General features: G+C 65.2%; 2 protein-coding genes across 2 annotated transcripts in view; one reads left to right on the top strand and one right to left on the bottom strand.

Moving 5' to 3' along the window:
* The window catches only part of CLCN2 (chloride voltage-gated channel 2), a 29,709-nt gene extending 20,251 nt beyond the window's left edge, over window positions 1-9,458 (top strand). Inside the window, 11 exon segments of the mRNA XM_077826350.1 lie at window positions 266-376; window positions 867-1,080; window positions 1,425-1,558; window positions 2,982-3,166; window positions 4,472-4,574; window positions 4,670-4,758; window positions 4,760-4,975; window positions 6,903-6,941; window positions 8,396-8,500; window positions 8,855-8,941; window positions 9,264-9,458. Of these exon segments, the coding sequence (XP_077682476.1) occupies window positions 266-376; window positions 867-1,080; window positions 1,425-1,558; window positions 2,982-3,166; window positions 4,472-4,574; window positions 4,670-4,758; window positions 4,760-4,975; window positions 6,903-6,941; window positions 8,396-8,500; window positions 8,855-8,941; window positions 9,264-9,458 (1,478 nt within the window).
* A 1,986-nt stretch (window positions 9,459-11,444) lies between these two features.
* LOC144270330 (heat shock protein beta-7-like) lies at window positions 11,445-13,196 on the bottom strand. Its single transcript, XM_077826723.1, has 3 exons — window positions 13,016-13,196; window positions 11,836-11,987; window positions 11,445-11,633 (listed from the first exon to the last, which is right to left on the bottom strand). The coding sequence occupies exons 1-3, from the start codon at window positions 13,194-13,196 to the stop codon at window positions 11,445-11,447; spliced, it is 522 nt and encodes a 173-aa protein (XP_077682849.1).
* Between the last annotated feature and the right edge of the window lie 4,258 nt (window positions 13,197-17,454).

Here is a 17,454-nt window from a genome sequence, read left to right as displayed (position 1 = left end):
CTGCTCCGGCTCCCACTTCCCCAGCAGCACTAAGGGGCTGGGACGTCTGCTTAGCTGGCTCCCTAGAGCACAGCAGCTGGCAGCCCTGGGCAGGGCCCTGCTGTGGAGCTCAGAGCTGGTGGAGCAGCGACTGCCCCCTGAGCAGCCGCGTCGCCACAGGGATGGGCACCGTGCCAGAGGCAACAGGATACAACCGATTTTCTCCCCTCCCTGAAGATGCCTGGGCTGCCCCCAGACCCCCTCTGACCCCTGTCTCCTTGGGCAGGTGCGGCCTTCGGTCGGCTGGTAGGAGAGAGCATGGCAGCCTGGTTCCCGGATGGCATCCACACCGACAGCAACACCTACCGCATCGTGCCGGGGGGCTACGCCGTGGTAGGTAAGCGCCACGTTTCCGCGGCCGAGGAGAGGCTGCCATGGGCTCCAGCCAGTCCGACCGCCCAAAGAACCTACTCGTGGTGCAGGTGCATCTCCCTCCTGCCAGCCCCTGGAACCAGCCAGGCTGTTCAGGGGAACCCAAATCTGTATGACCACAGAGACGTGTCTAGGCTCCTCCCTGGAGGGGGATGTCTCCAGGGCGCCAGGACCAGGGAGCCAGGGCCCAATTCTCCTCTGGGCCCGTGATGGGAGCAGGCGGCAGCGGGAGGCTGGTGGCTGGTGCAGACGGGTTGGCAGAGCAGCTTGAGGGCTCCCTGGGGGTGTGTGGGGGGCTGTGCCATAGGGGTCACATACTGGTCCCCCTCCCTGGGGCTGCTGGGGGGGGATGGGGCTCATTGGGGGGCATCACTGTGGGGCAGCTCCGTGGGGTCTGGCTCAGGGCCATTCCAGCCCTGCCAGGGTCTCACTGTGGCGCTCTCTGCCACACACAGGAGCAGCCGCGCTCTCTGGCGCCGTGACCCACACGGTCTCCACCGCCGTGATCGTCTTCGAGCTGACGGGCCAGATCTCCCACATCCTGCCCGTGATGATTGCCGTCATCCTGGCCAACGCCGTGGCCCAGAGCCTGCAGCCCTCACTCTACGACAGCATCATCCGCATCAAGAAGCTGCCGTACCTGCCTGAGCTGGGCTGGGGGCACCAGGAGTAAGGGCCTGCCCGGGCTCCCTTCCCCGGGGGGAGCCGGAGCCTCTGCAGGAAGCCCCTCTCAAGGCCAAGGCTCTCGGGAGCTCAGGGGATCCAGGCCAGGAGCTCCGCTCGGTGCCTAGACACACTGGTGATGGGCACTAGAACCATGCAGCAGCTGCTGTGGTTCCCAGGCCTGGGGGACTGCTGGGACCGGGACCCAGCCTGTTCACACCCAGATGAGCCGCTCACCTGCCCCCAAGGTGCTGGGGGAGCGTAGCTTGGACGGGACCCGCGCGGCAGGGCTGAGCGCTCGGCAGCAGCCCTCCCGCCCCCTGCTCAGGGCCGTGCCTTGCTCTCTGCAGGAAGTACAACATGCGGGTGGAGGACATCATGGTGCGGGACGTGCGTTACCTCACCCTGAACTGCAAGTACCGCAACCTGCAGGAGGTGCTGTACAACACCAAGCTGAAGAGCCTGGCGCTGGTGGAGTCGGCTGGTGAGATGTGGGGGCTGCACAGGGAGCAGGCGACGCCGCGGGGGGGGGGTCCAGAGCGCCTCGTGCCCTGGCCAGCCTGGGCTTTGCCCAGCTCACTCTGGGCCATGCCAACCATGTGTGCCCAGCCCCTGGGCCAGCACAGCCCTCCTGGGCAGAGCAGGCTGCCCGCAGAGTGGCCGTCGGGAGCCCCTCCCCACCCAGCGCCCCCAGCAGACTCCCGGGTCAGCAGTGCTCTGGCACTGGGCCCGTCTCCCTGGCGAGGGGCCGGGCACTGAGATCATCCTGAGCTTCTGCCCGGCCCTGTGCCAGACGACAGCCCACTCTGACGTTTATCTCCTCTGCCTGTCTGCCATGCCCATTACCATGGCGACAAAGGATGCTGCGTTACCATGGCAATCTTGTAAAGTTTAACGGAAACAGGAAGGCCAGTGCAGCCTCTTTCAGTGGATCCTTCCTCACCCCACTTCAGAGCCAGACGGCAAATAAACAGGAGTGGTGGGGAAGGGGAGGAGGATGGGCCTCCTTACTGCAGAGGGTGGGGCTCAGGACTCTTCTGTTAGCTGAGACCCCACAACTCCTCACACATGGGCTGGTGCCTGAAGCAGAACCTCTCAGTTCTTGCCTGTGGGCACCGTGGGGCCTTCCTGCTTGCCCCAGAGTCCCAGGCCCTGCTCCAGAGCAAGCAGACCCAAAGGTCCCAGACTCATCAGCCTGGACCCAGCATCCCGTGGGCACACTGGTGGGCAGGGAGCAGACCTGGGCACAGAGCGGGGAGTTCAAGCCCAGCTGTAGGAGATCCTGATGGTCCCTTCCCATTTCTGGGCACTGCGCCTTTGCCCCCTCCCCCGGAGCAGTTATCCCCGGGTTGCAATAGGGGAAACTGAGGCCCAGAGAGGGGAAGGCACTGGCGCAAGGTCAGCCAGCAAGCCTGGGGCAGAGCCAGGAATAGGACCCAGGAGTCCTGCTGTCTCCCAGCCCCAAGCTCAGAGCCCTGGGCCTCCCGCATCCTCGTGCTGAAACAGGAAGACCAAGCAGGCTCTGTCCCATGTGGCAGCTGCTCTTAGAGACACCCCACCCTGCCCGGGGAGGGTGGACCCCGGTGCCTCCGGCCTGGGTGGGACTGGGTTTTTCATTTTCAGCTACTGCTCCATGGACAGATGGACGGACAGGCCTGGGAGCCAGGAGTCCTGCAGGGCACACCTGTCCCATCCTCCCCGCATCCCCTCCCCGAGCCCTGCCAATGGGCTGGCAGCCTGAGCTCTCCTGCAAGGAGGCATGGCAGCTCTCCTGAGGGCTCAGGTTTGGGTCTCCACCCTGGGGGCTGGGGAGGGGGTGGATCTAGCCCCCGGGGAAGCTAGCGCCGCTCCCAGCTGTGACCCCCAAGCTGACGGGCTGGCGGCCCTTTGGGGCTGGTCTCCTGCAGAGTCCATGATCCTGCTGGGCTCCATCGAGCGGGCCCAGGTGGCAGCGCTGCTGAGCAGCCAGCTGGGCTACCAGCGCCGCCTGCAGTACATGCAGGAGAGGGCGCAGGCCGGGAGGAACAGCGTCGCCGAGAAGCCCCAGGACAAGGCCGGCCACGGGGCCTCCCACCCGGGAGTGCAGTTCCAGGTGAGAGGCAGGGGGCAGCATGGGGATCCCCTGCCTGACTGCCAGGGCTGGGCTGGTGATGGGATGCCCAGGGCCCGCTGCACCCTCACCCCACTGCCATGCAGGGAGCCGCTGGCTGGAAACCCCAAAGCACCCAGCGCTCCCAGGCCTTCGAGAGGCTTCTGTCTGGGAGTGTCCCCCCGGTTCCTCACGCCAATCTGGTCAAGTCTGGGCTGGCTGTGAGCGCAGGTCTAAATCTTCCTGGCCTGGATGGTGCACCTTGGGCCCCTGCCTACCCGCCCTCCCTCTGGCCTGGGATGCTGTGGATTGGCCTGGTAATGGGGCATCGCAGAACTATGCCTCCCCGAACTGGGCTGGGCTGGATGGGGTATGGATGCCCCAGGCCCATGGTTCCCCATCCCACCTGGCTGGTTGTGGGAAATTCTGCCCCCCCACCCCTGCTGAACTGGGGATGGGATGCCCTGGACTCGCCTGTCACGGGGTCCCCGGGCGCTGCTCTGGAGCTGCTCCCTACGACGCCAGGCAGGACTCTGGGGAAGTCTCCTCTCTGGGAGCAGCCTGTCTGCAGGGCAAGCAGTTCACCCGGCTTCCACCTTCCTGGGTCTGACCTCGGAGCATTCAGCCTCCTCTGCCCCTCCGTGCGCTTCCCACAGCGAGTCCGCCCAGGCGGGGTCCTGGGGAAGCCAGAGGGTCCTGCCCCCCAACTCTGCAGTCAGACGGGACTCTCAGCCAGCCAGTAAAACAGAGGTTTATTAGACGACAGGAACACGGTCTAACACAGAGCTTGTAGGTGCAGAGAACAGGACCCCTCAGCCGGGTCCATTTGGGGGGGCAGTGAGCCAGACAACCACATCTGCACTTCACTCCATGTCCCCAGCCAGCCCCAAACTGAAACTCTCTCCAGCCCCCCCTCCTCTGGGCTTTGTCCCTTTCCAGGGCCAGGAGGGCACCTGATTCCTTTGATCTCCAACCCTTCAGCTCTCACCTTGCAGAGGAGAAGGGCCCAGGCCATCAGTTGCCAGGAAACAGGGTGTGGGCCATTCTCTGTGTCCAGACCCCTGCACACACCTGCCCTCTAGGGCTCTGCAATGATCATACGCCCTTACCCCACCACCTAGATACTTAAGAACTGCCTAGGGGAAACTGAGGCACCCCCACACGATTCAGAGGAAACATTAAGAACAGTCCCACTTCGTCACATCGTTCCCCATCCCACCTGGGGAACTCGGGGTGGGATGCCCTGGACTCACCCCACCCTACCAGGCTCAGGTGCTGGTTCAAGCCCCCTGTACATGCTGCCCCCAGATCAGCACAGAGGAATCCTCATCGGCCCCGCCACACGGAGCATCCCGCAAGCCCCTGAAGCCGGCACTCAAGCGAAGTCCCAGCACCTTGGAGAGCCCCACAGGTGAGCCCCCCCATCCCCGTGGGCCCCATAGTGCCGGCCAGGCTCCCGGCTCACTGCCCTTTGCACTAACGGTTTCTCTGCTTGTGTGTCCCCAGCCAGGAGCCCAGATCACTCGGGCATTGCCCTCAAGAGCCTCTTCTGCACCAGCGCTGCCATGGAGCCCGCTGAGGTGAGTGCCCCTCCACCCCCCCCCCGACGGTGTTCCCCACCACCATGGCACCTTGGCCCCTGCTCTGTGCCCAGCCCCCACCCGAGGCCCTGGGGCGATGGCGCCCGGCCAGGCCGCTGTGGTTTCCCATAATGCCTCTGTCTTCTCTCCTGTTTTTCTCGTGGCTAAAAAGTCTGAGAATTCAGCACCACCCGAAAAGCGCAAGTTGAAGCGCGTCCGCATTTCCATCGCGGTAAGTGTGTGCCGCGCCTTGGCCACCCACAGGCCAGCCGCCACCCTCCCCCGAACTGTGCTGAGGGCGCCCCACACCTCCAACCATCTGCAGCCTCCCTCGGGATTTCCAGCTGCAGAGCCCTTCCTGGCACGCCTTAATGAATCCCCGGGCCCTGCTGTGGGGTCACCACACCGGCTTACAGGTGGGGAAACCGAGGCGCAAAGGCGGGGAGGGACCTCCTCCCCATGGCCAGGCAGTGGCTGAGCCAAGGATAGAACCCAGGCGTCCTGACTCCCAGCGCACGGGTGACGATCAGGGTGGCCCAAGGGGCAAGAAGCAGAAGCATCCCCGTGTTGCAGAGACTGGCCCCGGCCGTTGCCTGCCCCGCCCCTATACAGCCTGTCTGCCACGTGCAGAGGATGGGCAAGGAGAGCGGAGTTCCTATGTCCATCCCCCCACCCCACAGACACACCCCCTGCTCCACTCCTGGAGCCATCCTGAGCTCTGGGGACTTTCAGCACAGTATGGTCCCTGATCTGACCCCCCCATCCCATTTCACCTTCTCCCAGCTGATCCAGTGGGAGCCTAATTACGCTCCTTCCAACCGACTAATCTGGCAATGATCCACTCCTACCAGCCAATCAGAAATCAATACCTCCTGAGCTGATCTGATTCCCCTCTCCCAGCTGATCCAATGGAAGCCTTTTAACGCTCCTTCCAACTGACCAATCCAGCGACGATCCACTCGGAAATTAGCGCATCCTAGATCATTGCTCCTTCCCCTGCCGATCTACCTCCCCTCCCCCAGTGAGCTCTCCCGATTCACGCCTGTGGGTGCTCCCCTCCCGTGCCTTTCTGGCCTGGGATGAGCCAGACTGCAGAGGCGGCTCCGGGAGCCCCTGAGGGCAGAGGAGCATGGCTGAGGGCACGCCAGGCTGCGAGCAGCGAGGGGCTGCCAGCGCAAAGGGGCCTGTGATCCCTCCCCAGAGCCAGGCGCCCCCAGCTACGTGCAACCCCTTGTGAGAGGGGCACAGTGCCAGCTTTCGGGGGAGGCGGCTGAGCTTGGAGTGTGTTCACGGGAGGCCCCCAGGTGTAGGAGGCCCGGAGCGAGGGGCGGCAGTCGGCTGAGAGGGGGAGTAACACTGCAGCCAGCTCCCACCCGGGCAGGCAGACCAGAGAGGCAGATCCCCCTGCTTCTGCCCTTGACCCAGGAGCAGCTGAGCACTGGATGGGACCTGAGGCACAGAAGGACAAAAGCCCAGACCCGCCGAGGTGTTTGGGCTCCTAACCTCCATTGACATTGATGGCATGGGAGTTCAGTGTCTAAATACCTTGGGCCTCTGGGCTTGGGGGACTCACCAAAGGGGAATATATGGCGGGGCAGGGACTAGAACCTGCAGCTCCCAGGCTCGAGCCTGAACCCCTGCACCCTCCTTGGGCCCTGGGCCTTGGGCAGGGCAGGCAGGGGGACTGCTCCCTGCAGCAGAGGAGTGAGCTCTGGAGCAGCATGGGGAGACGGAGTGTGGAGAGCAGGTGTCTGGGGCGTCGAGGGGGGAGCTGAGCAGTGGGGTGCAGCCTGGCTTCTGTGGCCAGCAGTGTCCTGCAGAGCCAGAGTCAGGGGAGCTGGGATGCAGGGCATGGGAGGGGGGAAATCCAGGTTCAAGCGGGGCAGTGTGAGGGGCCTGAGACAAGGCAGGGCGAGGGAGCTGAGCTGGGCTGAAGGGGGAAGAGTGGGGATCTGGGCTCAGCAGGGAGTGTTGGTGGGCCGGGTTGCTCCTTGCCCACAATCAGCACTGTGCTCTGAGCCGGGAGGCTGGAGGGAGCCCCAAGCTCACCTAGTCAGTGCCCGATCGGGCACGATCATGCCCACCCTGGCTCCGTGGCACACACCGGCTCCACGTCCCCACAGCCTGGCTAACACTCCGCCTCCCTCCCTCCCTTGCAGGACCAGTATGAGCTGCCTGGCGAGATGAGCCCCTCCGAGGTGAGTGCCAGCAGGGGCACCATGCGCCAGGCCCTGCCACTGTGGCACCCTGCAGATGGAAGGGCCCTGAGTCCTTTCCTGGGGGCCAGGCCAGCCGGGCCCTGTCCCTCCCCAGGGTGAGGGCCACATTGGTGGGATGCCCAGGGCTGAGTCTCCCTCACCCCTTGGTCAGGAGCTGCCCCTGGGCCAGCTGGCACAGAGCAAAGGGATCTGTCTGCCCTGCTCCCCCGGCTCTGCTGAAGCCCACACTTCCTGGGCGCAGCGAGGGGACCACCCCCCCACACACACACAGTTTGGGGGCCGCCGGGCCCTGGGGAGCCTGCTCTGCCTTGCCAAGTCCTCATGGCACCACCCGTGTCACTCGCCCAGCGAATATGCCCCTCCCGCCCCAGCCATTCCGCCTGCCAGGAGCTGAGAGGTCCTGCTCCCCAGGGCCCCTGCCCAGCTCTGCTCTCCAGGGGGCTGGAGGCAGGGCAGTCCCGCCCCCTGCTCTTCCCCTCCCCCATGCTGCCCATGGGTCCTGTGGAGAAAGGGAGGGAATGTGGGGAGGTAGCAGTGGGGGGACAAGGAGAGGAGGTGGGGAGGGGAGAGGGACTGGCTGGAGAGGCTCAGTCCTGTAGGGGGAGGCAGCTGGGAGAGGATCGCCTCAATTCCCTCGCATTAAATGTTGTCAGAGCTGCCCCTCCATGGGCAAATCCTGGCCAGGCGGGGCCCGGGGGGAGGCCCTGGGCACTGGGGAGGGGAGGCGGAGCCCCCCAGGTGTGGGGCGAGGCTGCGGGGCTTCTGTGCATGAGCCAGGCAGAGGAGGCAGGTCCCACTGCAGCAGCAGCTGATGGCAGGGCTGGGCTCGAACAGCCCCCGCAGCTGGGCCACAGGCAGCATGGCCGGGATGCCCGCTCCCGCCAGGAGAGCCCGCTGCCCCGTGCAGCTGAGGGCGAGGAGGCTCTGCCCATGGGCCCATGCAGCCTTGGCCTTGTGCTGAGCGGGGCCAGGGAGTGACAGTCGGGCACCCGCTGGGGGGCTGTCGAGCTGGGCACGCAACCCCCGGTAACCAATGGGGCCTGCTCCCGGTGGGCTGGATCCAAGCCATCTCCCCCTAGTGGGGGGCTTCCCATTCCCCATCCCCTGAGCCGGCCAGTCCTCCACCCTGGAGCCAGATCGAAGCCAGCGTCCTCTAGGGGGAAAGGCTGCATGTCCGATTCCCTGCCTGCCATATCCAGCCAGTCCCCCGGTCCTGGGCCTGGATCAAAGCTGTCACCTCCGTGTGTCCTGTTCCTTGGCCCTGAGCCAGGCAGTGCCCTCCCTTCCCCCCCGCGCCCCCCGCCTTGGGCAGGGCATGGGGCTGCAAGTGGAGCATTGGGAGAGCACTGGGCTTTGGACTGCCCTGCCCATCCGTTGAGGCCCACCCTGCCTCTCCCCCCGTCTCTGGCGCTCACGGCCCCTCTGCCTTTCAGATCATGGAGTGGGAGAAGCAACAGCTGGACCAGCCCGTGAACTTCAACAACAGCAAGATCGACCCTGCTCCCTTCCAGCTGGTGGAGAGCACCTCCCTGCACAAGGTGGGGTGGGCAGGGGTCCCGTGCTCCTTGGGGCGCCCGGCGGCTGGCTGCATGTGCACAGCACAGGGGTGCATTGACAGCCCGAGCCCAGCTCCCCATCTGGTGTCCTCTGCCCTGGGGCCTGGCTCCCCGGGCTCATCAATATTGCCCCTTCCCCATGTTGGCATGGCTGATTCAGCTCTGAACTCTGCAGATCCACCCCCCACATCCTCTGCAGTGTGCGTAGGGCTGTGTCTCAGCAGACTCCCCCAGTGCGGGGTCCCCTCTGGCTTTCCCAGCCCTGTGGGCCCCAAGCCCCAGTGGAGCCTGGCCAGCTCCCCTCCCCGCAGACCCTGAGCCCCGTCTCTGTTGCAGACTCACACCATCTTCTCGCTCCTGGGCGTGGACCACGCGTATGTGACCAGCATTGGGCGCCTCGTTGGCATGGTGTCCCTCAAAGAGGTGAGCAGGTCCTGGGGTACCTCCCAAACACCCCGGGAAAGGGGGGAATCAGCCCTATGGGACTCATCACATGGAGGCAGGAACAGAACCCCTGAGCCCTCCTGGGGGGTGAGCAATGGTGCCTTCCCCCCACCCTGAGCCCAGGAGCATAGGGTGCCACCAATCTCCGGGGAGGGTGTCTCTGGAGACCCTCCTGCACACCGCTCCCTGTGCTTCCTGCAGCTGGGGGTGGGGGAGAAGGGCCCCAGGTGCCCTCATGCAGCTGGGGACATGGGCGGGGAGGGTTCCTCATGCCACATGGCTGAGCCTTGTCTGCCCCCAGCTGCGCAAGGCCATCGAGGGCTCAGTCACTGCCAAGGGCGTGAAGGTCCGGCCGCCCCTGGCCAGCTTCCGGGACAGCACTGCCAGCAGCAGCGAGGTGGAGGCCGCGGACGTCCGCCAGCTGTGGGACCGGTGTCGGCGCCTCTCCATCCCCCGCGAGTCCAGCCCCGCCGAGACGGACGAGAAGAGCCCGTGAGCGGCGGGGCCGGCGGGTAGAGCCCGCCCCGGCTGCTGATGGACACGCCAGACACCACCAGCCCCGGCGACGGTGGCACCGGTGCCGTTGCACCTTGGAGCCTGCAGGCCTGGCACCCTGCACTGCCAGCCGGAGCCGGAGCCCCGGCAAGCCACTGCCGTCAGCCCTGCCCCCGGAGCTGCCCCGGCAGCCCCTGTGTGGTGAAGAGGAAGGGTGAACCAAGTCCAGCCCCCGGGCTCCGCATGCGAGGTTCTCTGGGCAGCTGGCGCGGGGCTCCTGGGGGCAGAATGCCGTATCCAGCACCACCCCCCGCTGCCAGGGGCCCCTTGGTCCCCAAACAGCACTGAGGGCTAATCCTCCCGACCCCGACTCTGCAACTGTCTCACCCCCGGGCCCTCCAGCCCCAGCTCAGCCAGTGCCCCTGAATCCCGACCCACAGCTGCTCCCCTCCCCTGGTTACAGCTGCCACGGGCTCTGCCCCCCACCCAGCTCTGCCAGTGCCCCTGAATCCCAACCCACAGCCCTCCCCCTTGGCTCGACCTGCCGGTGCTCCTCAGTCCTGAGCCGCAGGCCCCCCCTCGCTAGTCAATCTCCCGTCGAGTCCGTCAACCATGCTACCTCTGGGGGTGGTTTGTGGTACGGGGCAAGGGCGCAGTGGGGAGAGGGCAGCTGGGCTTAGCCGAGGCCAGAGGTGAGTTTGGCTTGGAGCCCAGGGTGAACAGTGCAAGCACTTCCCCCCCCCCCCCCCCGCCAGTCTCACTGAACCCCCCTCCCCAGCATGGCTGCTCTTGCCTGGCCCTGGGCAGGGTCCCAGGGGCTCGGAGCCGGGGGCGGGCAGCGACCGGGTCTCTCTGGGCCCTGCGCGGGCCAGGATGTAAATACAGAGATTTTTATATTAATTTAATAAAAGGACTTTATAAATAGAGCAATAAAGTAACTCAACCAGCGGCTGCTGCATGCCAGGCACCTCTGATGCACCTGGGCTGCGGGGTGGGGCACATTGCTACAGCCTGGCACCAGCTGATTTTGCTCAGCAGCCTTGCAACTGCAAAGGGGACCGGCGGGGGGGCGGGGGGGGGGGGGGGCCTGCATGCCGCTCCTACCCCAACCAGCCAGTGGAGGGAGCTGCTGCACCGAAACAGCTGGGGGACGGGTGGGCTTGGCGGGTGGGACCGTGCAGCCCTCCCCAAGTCCCAGGAAGGTTGGCAACAGGCCTGGCCTTCCCCACGCTGCTGTGGATTGGGTCTCCCTGTCCCTTCACTGCCAAACGAGGAGCCTGTGTGCTCCCCACCGGGGGAGCCCCGCTGGCGCTGGCCCTGGGGTGGGGAGCTCCCCATGCCGGCTGGCCCCGCTCCCTGGGCCGGCACCACCCTGGAGGCAGCTCTGCAGCCAGCAGCGGGTTCAGGGAGCAGCCAGAGCGCACGCGGGGGGGGATGCAGGGTCCTGGCGAGTCGGGGTAAGGGGCTGAGACATGCGTCTCCAGCAGAGGAGGCTGCTGTGTTGTACCAAGGGGAGGGTGAGCGCCCAGAGTGGGGGGGGCTGGGGCAAGCCGCAGGCTGCGAGGAATGGCCCAGACACAGCCATGGGTGGGAGAAACCTTTATTCCAAACAGGAGCCGGGGTGAGCCACCAGCCAGGTGCTGGGAGCCAGTAGCACGGGCCCCCGCACAGGACGGCGCCCAGGCCCAGGGAGCCCCAGTGCAACGGGCTTGGGTGAGTGACTGGTTCAGCCTGGCCCAGGGCAAGCCCTTCGCACGCCAGGAGCAGCGTGCGTGCCCCAGCCATGCAGCCGGGCAGGCCCATGGAGCGCGTGGTCCCAGCCTGCCCGGCCGCCTACTGAGCCAGCCTGCCTTACCCCGGGGCATGCTGGGCCCCGCCAGCTGCCCCCGCCCTTGACACATGTGGCCGGGCGGGGTGGTGGGTCACCTGCCCAGCTCATCTGTCAGGTTGCGGGGGGGGGGGGGGGCGGGTGATGTGCCCAGGGGCTTCACAGCTGGACCTCGGTGCGGTACAGCGGCAGGGGCGTCTCGCCCGCCTTGGCAGCCACGCCGCGCTTGGCCTTGATGACCAGCAGGCCCGCGTCGGTGAGGGCACAGCTGACAGACAGGGGGTCCATGTCCTCGGGGAGCTGGCACCTGTGGGTGAACGTGTTGGAGACGGTGCCGTCCTCTGCCACCTACCAGGGACACAAACACCCCGTGAGAGCGGGCACGAGCCACGTTCCTGCTGAGCACAGCCCCGTTCAGCCCCGCCTCTCCCAGGAGGGGGCGCCATAGGGACTGGGGCAGGTGTGGGGGCAGGGGGCAACTCCCTGCTCCTGTCCCAGCCACCCCATTCCCGCCGTGCCTTGTTCGCTCCCCCCGACCCCAGCTCCTCACCTTCTCGGCCTGGATGATGATGTGGTAGTTGTACGTGGTCACCACCACGTCCTGCGGCTCGAACTGGCTCACGTCGGCCGTCACCTGGTACGTGTCGCCCCCGGCTCGCACGTTGCTGCCCAGGCTGCAGGGGCGCACGGAGCCCGGAGACCCTGCACGGAGCGGGGCAGTGAGGGGGAGGGATGAGGCCCCAGGAGCCCACAGAGGCCCGGGGGCTGCACCGTGTGGCAGGTGCTGAGACGGCCTGGCGAGCCGTGGGGGTGTCAGTAGGAGCTATGGGAGGGGTCACAGTGGGGTGTCGGGGGGCAGTGGTGGGGGGCAGGCGGGGGCTGGCACCCGGCAGGCAGGGGGAAAGCCAAGCTGCCTCCTCCCATGGTGGACTGCTGGTGCAGCGAGTGTGGCCGGTGCTGGCTGGGTCTGTCACCCCGAGGTGCCTTTGCAGCAGGGGGGAGGGGGGGCGGTCCCTTGATTTTGCTCAGGACAACCAGGCTAGTTGTAGAGCAGGCATGGGGGAGGGGCTGCCTGCTCATGGGGCTCTCTGGCTTTTGGTAGGGGGTCTGCTGGCAGTCAGGGTTGACTCAAGGGGGCATTTGACTAGCAAGCCAGGGTCGGAGGGGGTCGTTGAATGGGGGGGGTCTGAGTAGTGGGAGATCAGAGGATTGATGGGGGTGGGATCTAGCTGGCAAGCCAGGGGCTGGAAGGGGATCTGGCTAGCGGGGGGGGGGGGGAGGCATGATTGCTGGGGGGGGGTCAGGCTAGTGGGGGATGGGAGGATTGAGTGGGGGGGGTTGGCTAACAAGCTGCGGGGGGGCCTGGAAGGGGGGCATGGGATGAAGAACCCTCACCCCAAAGGGTGAGCACAACCCTGGGCCTCTGGGGATTGCAGAGGCTGACTGGCCACCCCACACCCCATGGGGGCTGCATCTCCCTCCCCTCCCTGGGTGTAAAGGCAAGGACCTGCCTGGGTGGTCAGGGGCTTTGAACCAGCACCATAGCGCTGAGAGCTACAGGCCTCGCCCACTCGCCCAACAGGAGGGATTCCGGGAGCTGGTAGCAGTAGTAGGCTCTCACCTTCTTTGGCCCACGAGCCCCTCCCCACCGTCCTGCCCCTGTGCAAGCAGTGGCTATAGCACCCTGAGGCATGTGCGGGGTTGGGTCCCCCCACACCCATGGCCCCCACCTGTGTATCCATAAGAGTCCCGGGCCCGCGCGGCGAAGGGGCCGTGGCGCAGGGAGCTCCTGTCCCCCTCCTCCCCAAAGCGCCCACGGGGCTCGAAGCAGGGCTCGGCGGGGGGCGCGTTCTGGCTGTAGGTGCTGATCCGCTCCGAGCGATAGGTGGAGGACGAGCTGACGGACGCCATGGCGCTGGTGCCGGCCCGCGGAGGAGACGGGTCACTGCTGGGAGAGGGAGCGAGGGGAGGGGCGGGAAGGCGGCCAGAGCCTGGAGATGCCCATAATTAGCAAGGTGTCCGATGGCACCGGCCCCTGGAATGCGAGATAAGGCGGCCCTGTTCCCAGATAGCGCCTGGCAGGCCCGCGTGCATGTGGAGAGTGGGGGGGGCCAGCATCACCATGGCCACCGCAGCCCCCGGAGATGGAGAAGGGGCTGGATCCCCTTTGGAGCAGGGAGGGGGACTCTCGGGCAGGACTGGCCATGGTTGGGGTACTTCAGCAGGACCCTATGGCGCAGGAGGCAGGACCCTGGGATGCCATTCCCTCGAGATCCGGCCCGCTCAGAGGTGGTCACCCTGGCCCCTGCTGGCCATTGTCCCCGCCGGGGTCGGGCCCCTGGGGAACGCAAGGCGCCCATGGAGGGAAGTGGATGAGACCCACCAAGGACGCGCCCACACGGCACTGCAGTAACAAGACTTGTTTTATTCAAGGCCTGGCAGGACGGCCACAGGCAGCTGGGACACAGGACAACAGAGAGCGGCTCTCAGCGGCCACAGGGCCAGGCCGGCGGCTCACGGTCCCCAAGCACAGTGCGAGGCCACGCGGCCCCGGGGTTGGCTCCTGGGGACCAAGACAGGGTCCATGGGACACTCCTCCCCACTCCCAGCCTGCTGCCCCACTACACACTCTGCCCAGCACATCCGTGTGTGTACAAACACATCCCTCCCATCACATCAGTGAGTACACACACCCCTCCCCTCACATCAGTGAGTACACACACTCCTCCCATCACATCTGTGGGAATACACACATCCCTCCCCTCACATCGGTGAGTACACACACCCCTCCCATCACATCTGTGTGAATACACACACCCCTCCCCTCACATCAGTGAGTACACACACCCCTCCCATCACATCTGTGGGAATACACACATCCCTCCCCTCACATCGGTGAGTACACACACCCCTCCCATCACATCTGTGTGAATACACACACCCCTCCCCTCACATCGGTGAGTACACACACCCCTCCCATCACATCTGTGTGAATACACACACCCCTCCCCTCACATCAGTGAGTACACACACCCCTCCCATCACATCTGTGGGAATACACACATCCCTCCCCTCACATCGGTGAGTACACACACCCCTCCCATCACATCTGTGTGAATACACACACCCCTCCCCTCACATCAGTGAGTACACACACCCCTCCCATCACATCTGTGGGAATACACACACCCCTCCCCTCACATCAGTGAGTACACACACCCCTCCCATCACATCTGTGTGAACACACACACCCCTCCCCTCACATCATGTGTGGTCACACCCCTCCCATCACATCTGTGGGAACACACACATCCCTCCCCTCCCCTCATGTGTGGTCACACCCCTCCCCCTCATACACACACACACACACACACACACACACACATCCCTCACAGCAGTGTGCATGCACACATCTCCCCTCAGACCTGTGCAACACACACACACACACGCGCCCCCCCCCCACATTTGTGCATGGACATGGACACCCGCACCTCACCTCCCGGCACATACACATCTCCCCTCACGTCCACGTGCCTATGCACATGCCCACCTCTCACAGGCGTGTACACACACACCCACCTGTATGTGGGCAACACAAGCACACACGTACGCACGCCACGCGGCCACATGCCCGCATAGCCCCTTCAGGTGAAGTGCAAGCGGAGTCACCCGCTCCTGCCACAGGCTGGGGACGGCCCCGGGACTAGCAATTGCCCAGCGCTGCTAGCCACCCCCTCCTAGTTGCCTTTCCCCTTCCAGATGCTGCGTTATTAGGTTCTCTGGGGTGTCGGGCAGCCCCTCTGTGAGCCAGGCTCCTTAGGAGAGAGCGTGCTACAATGGGTAGGGCAGATGTCTGGGGGTCAGGACTCCTGGGTTCTTTTCCTCATTTGGGCAAGCCACTGCAGCACCGATCAGCAAGGATATGAAGGAGACTAACTCCCATTGAACTCAATGGGCATTCAGTGACTAAATACCTTTAAGGATCTGGGCCGTCCCCTCCCCGGGCCTCTGTTTCCCCAGCTGTCATAAAGGGGTGATGCCCACGCCCTGGGCATGGGCGGGGTTAACATGGGAGTGTTTGTGAATGTGCCCAGAGTCTCTCGGACGGGAGGGGCTAGCAACCAGCATGGTCTCCCACCACCTCTGCCCCACGGCTGCAGCTGGGAGCTGCCCCTCTGACGGCCGAGTCTCCGGCACGCTGGCACAGGGCCACTGTCGCCCACTCCAAGCAGGGAGCAGGGGCTGGCGGAGCTGCCTTATGTTCCTGGGGGAAGGGGCGTTTCAGACCCTTGCAGGTAGTGCCCATCTGTGTGTCCGGGGGAGCCCACCTGCCAGTGTCTCCCAGACCGAGGGAGGCTTCAGTCCCTTAGAGGGTGGGGAGCCCACAGCCTATCAGCAAGGGGGCCAGAGTCCATGTTGTGAGGGCACGGGCCGGGGGGGGGGGGCTGCAAACACCTGCTCCCTGCTGGGACCAGACTCAGACTCATTGCTAGGGGGCTGCCCGACAACAGCGGTGGGGAGCGGCGTGTGGGCACTGCCGGGGTGGGGCACAGTGGGGCCTGGGCTATGTGGGGAAACGTGGGGTGGGGAGTGCCCCAGGAGAGACTGCTGCCCAGGGCCCATATAGACCTTAGCCTGCCCCAGAACTCCTGGGGGTCCCACTGGCTCCAATGGGAGGGAAGATTGAAGGGGTCCGTGGCAGAGGGTTGGGGAGGAGCAGGTCAGCTTCCCCTTCCTCCCCCAAATCCTGGGGTTCCCTGGCCGAGTTAAAAGAGCCAGTTGCTCCCCCTGCCCAGCGAGAACCACCTCCCCCCCGAGCATTTAGATCTAGTAGCCCACCGTGCCACCCACTCAGGCTGGCTCAGGCACCAGGGCCTGGGGAGAAGCTTCCAGCCCAGCCCGTCAGGGGTGCAGGGTCTGGGGCTCGCAGGCGAGCAATCCAGAGAAGGCACAGAGCTCGCTCGTGCTCGCCTCTGGGCCCAATCCACAGCCTGGGGGAGCCAGGGGAGGCTTTTCAGTGTCTTCAAAGGGCTTTGACTCAGACCTTGTGCAAGCAACCCTACAATAACAAGCCAGCATGCTCAGCCCAGCACTTGTCAGCAACCCTACAACAACAAAACAGCATGCGTGGTCCAGTGCTCCCAAGCAACCCTGTAATAATACAGCAGCATGCACAGCCCACAGCACTCGCGCGACCCTACGATAACAAACCACCAGGCACAGTGGAGAAAACCTGATTCCATGTCCCCTTGCTGTCTGCTACAAGGTCACTGCAAGCGCTAAGCCTGTGCCAGCCATTCTGGGACACCGTCCCCAAGCCCTCAGGCCCCGCTGCCTGCCCCTGGGCTGTGAGCAAGCCACGTGCCCGCTGGCGGAAGCAGGTTTGGCCTTATGTCACCCGGCTGGAAAGTCACTGCTGCCTTAGGGGAGCAGCATCAGCCCTCCAATCAGGGGCACGTTTCCTCCTCAGGCCCATGGCCTAGACGGGACAATGGCACCCCCCGCCTCCCTGGGTCAGGCAGCTTCCCAGCACAATGTGTCCCAGTGCCCTGGGATCCATCCCTGGACCCCGGACACTGACTCTCTGGCCCAAGAGCTTGCTAACACCCTCCCACATCCCCGGTTCTCTGCAGGGAGACGGTGACAGCTTGACCCCCATTCACTCCCCATCCCGGGCCCTGAGCAGACGCACTGGCCAGAGACTGGGGCAGTCCCAGGCAATGCCCGGTGCTACTCAGCATCCAGCAGGCATCTCTGAGGCAGGCAGACGCTCTGCCAAGGTGCAGGCACGGACTGGCTGCTCGAGAGCCAGGTTGGGGAGCGGGCCGAGCCCCGGGGTCAGATGCAACCTCCCCTTGCCCAGAGTCAGTTCCTCAGGAGCTCCACAGGCCGGGCCTGAACCCTAGTTTAGGCACTTGATCAGCTGGTTGAATTTCAATAAAGCAGGAGGGGGCAAGCCCTGCTGGGAGCTCTGGGGACCTGGGGGGCAGCACAGGGGCCCCAGGCTGCCTCATACCCTAGGGGCTCCCTGCACCCAGGTCCCGCACTGGCTCCTGCAGGAGGAGTGTTTGGCACATTTGGGGACTGCAGGGCAGTGTGAAGTGTCGGGGGAGATCGGGGACTGGGGAGGAGAGGGTCCCACGGCAGCCAGGCAGCAACGCTCACGGCC

Source organism: Eretmochelys imbricata, chromosome 9 (genome assembly GCF_965152235.1).
Source record: "Eretmochelys imbricata isolate rEreImb1 chromosome 9, rEreImb1.hap1, whole genome shotgun sequence".
Classification (NCBI taxonomy): Eukaryota; Metazoa; Chordata; order Testudines; family Cheloniidae; genus Eretmochelys; species Eretmochelys imbricata.
This window is presented reverse-complemented; position numbering and strand designations above follow the sequence as displayed.

Coding starts and splice junctions, on each gene's coding strand:
- LOC144270330 (XM_077826723.1), bottom strand. CDS start 13,196: ATGGCGTCCGTCAGCTCGTCCTCCACCTATCGCTCGGAGCGGATCAGC. Junction 11,988..13,015: donor GGACTCTTATGGATACACAG/GTGGGGGCCATG, acceptor CGCTCCGTGCAG/GGTCTCCGGGCTCCGTGCGC. Junction 11,634..11,835: donor TCATCATCCAGGCCGAGAAG/GTGAGGAGCTGG, acceptor TGTCCCTGGTAG/GTGGCAGAGGACGGCACCGT.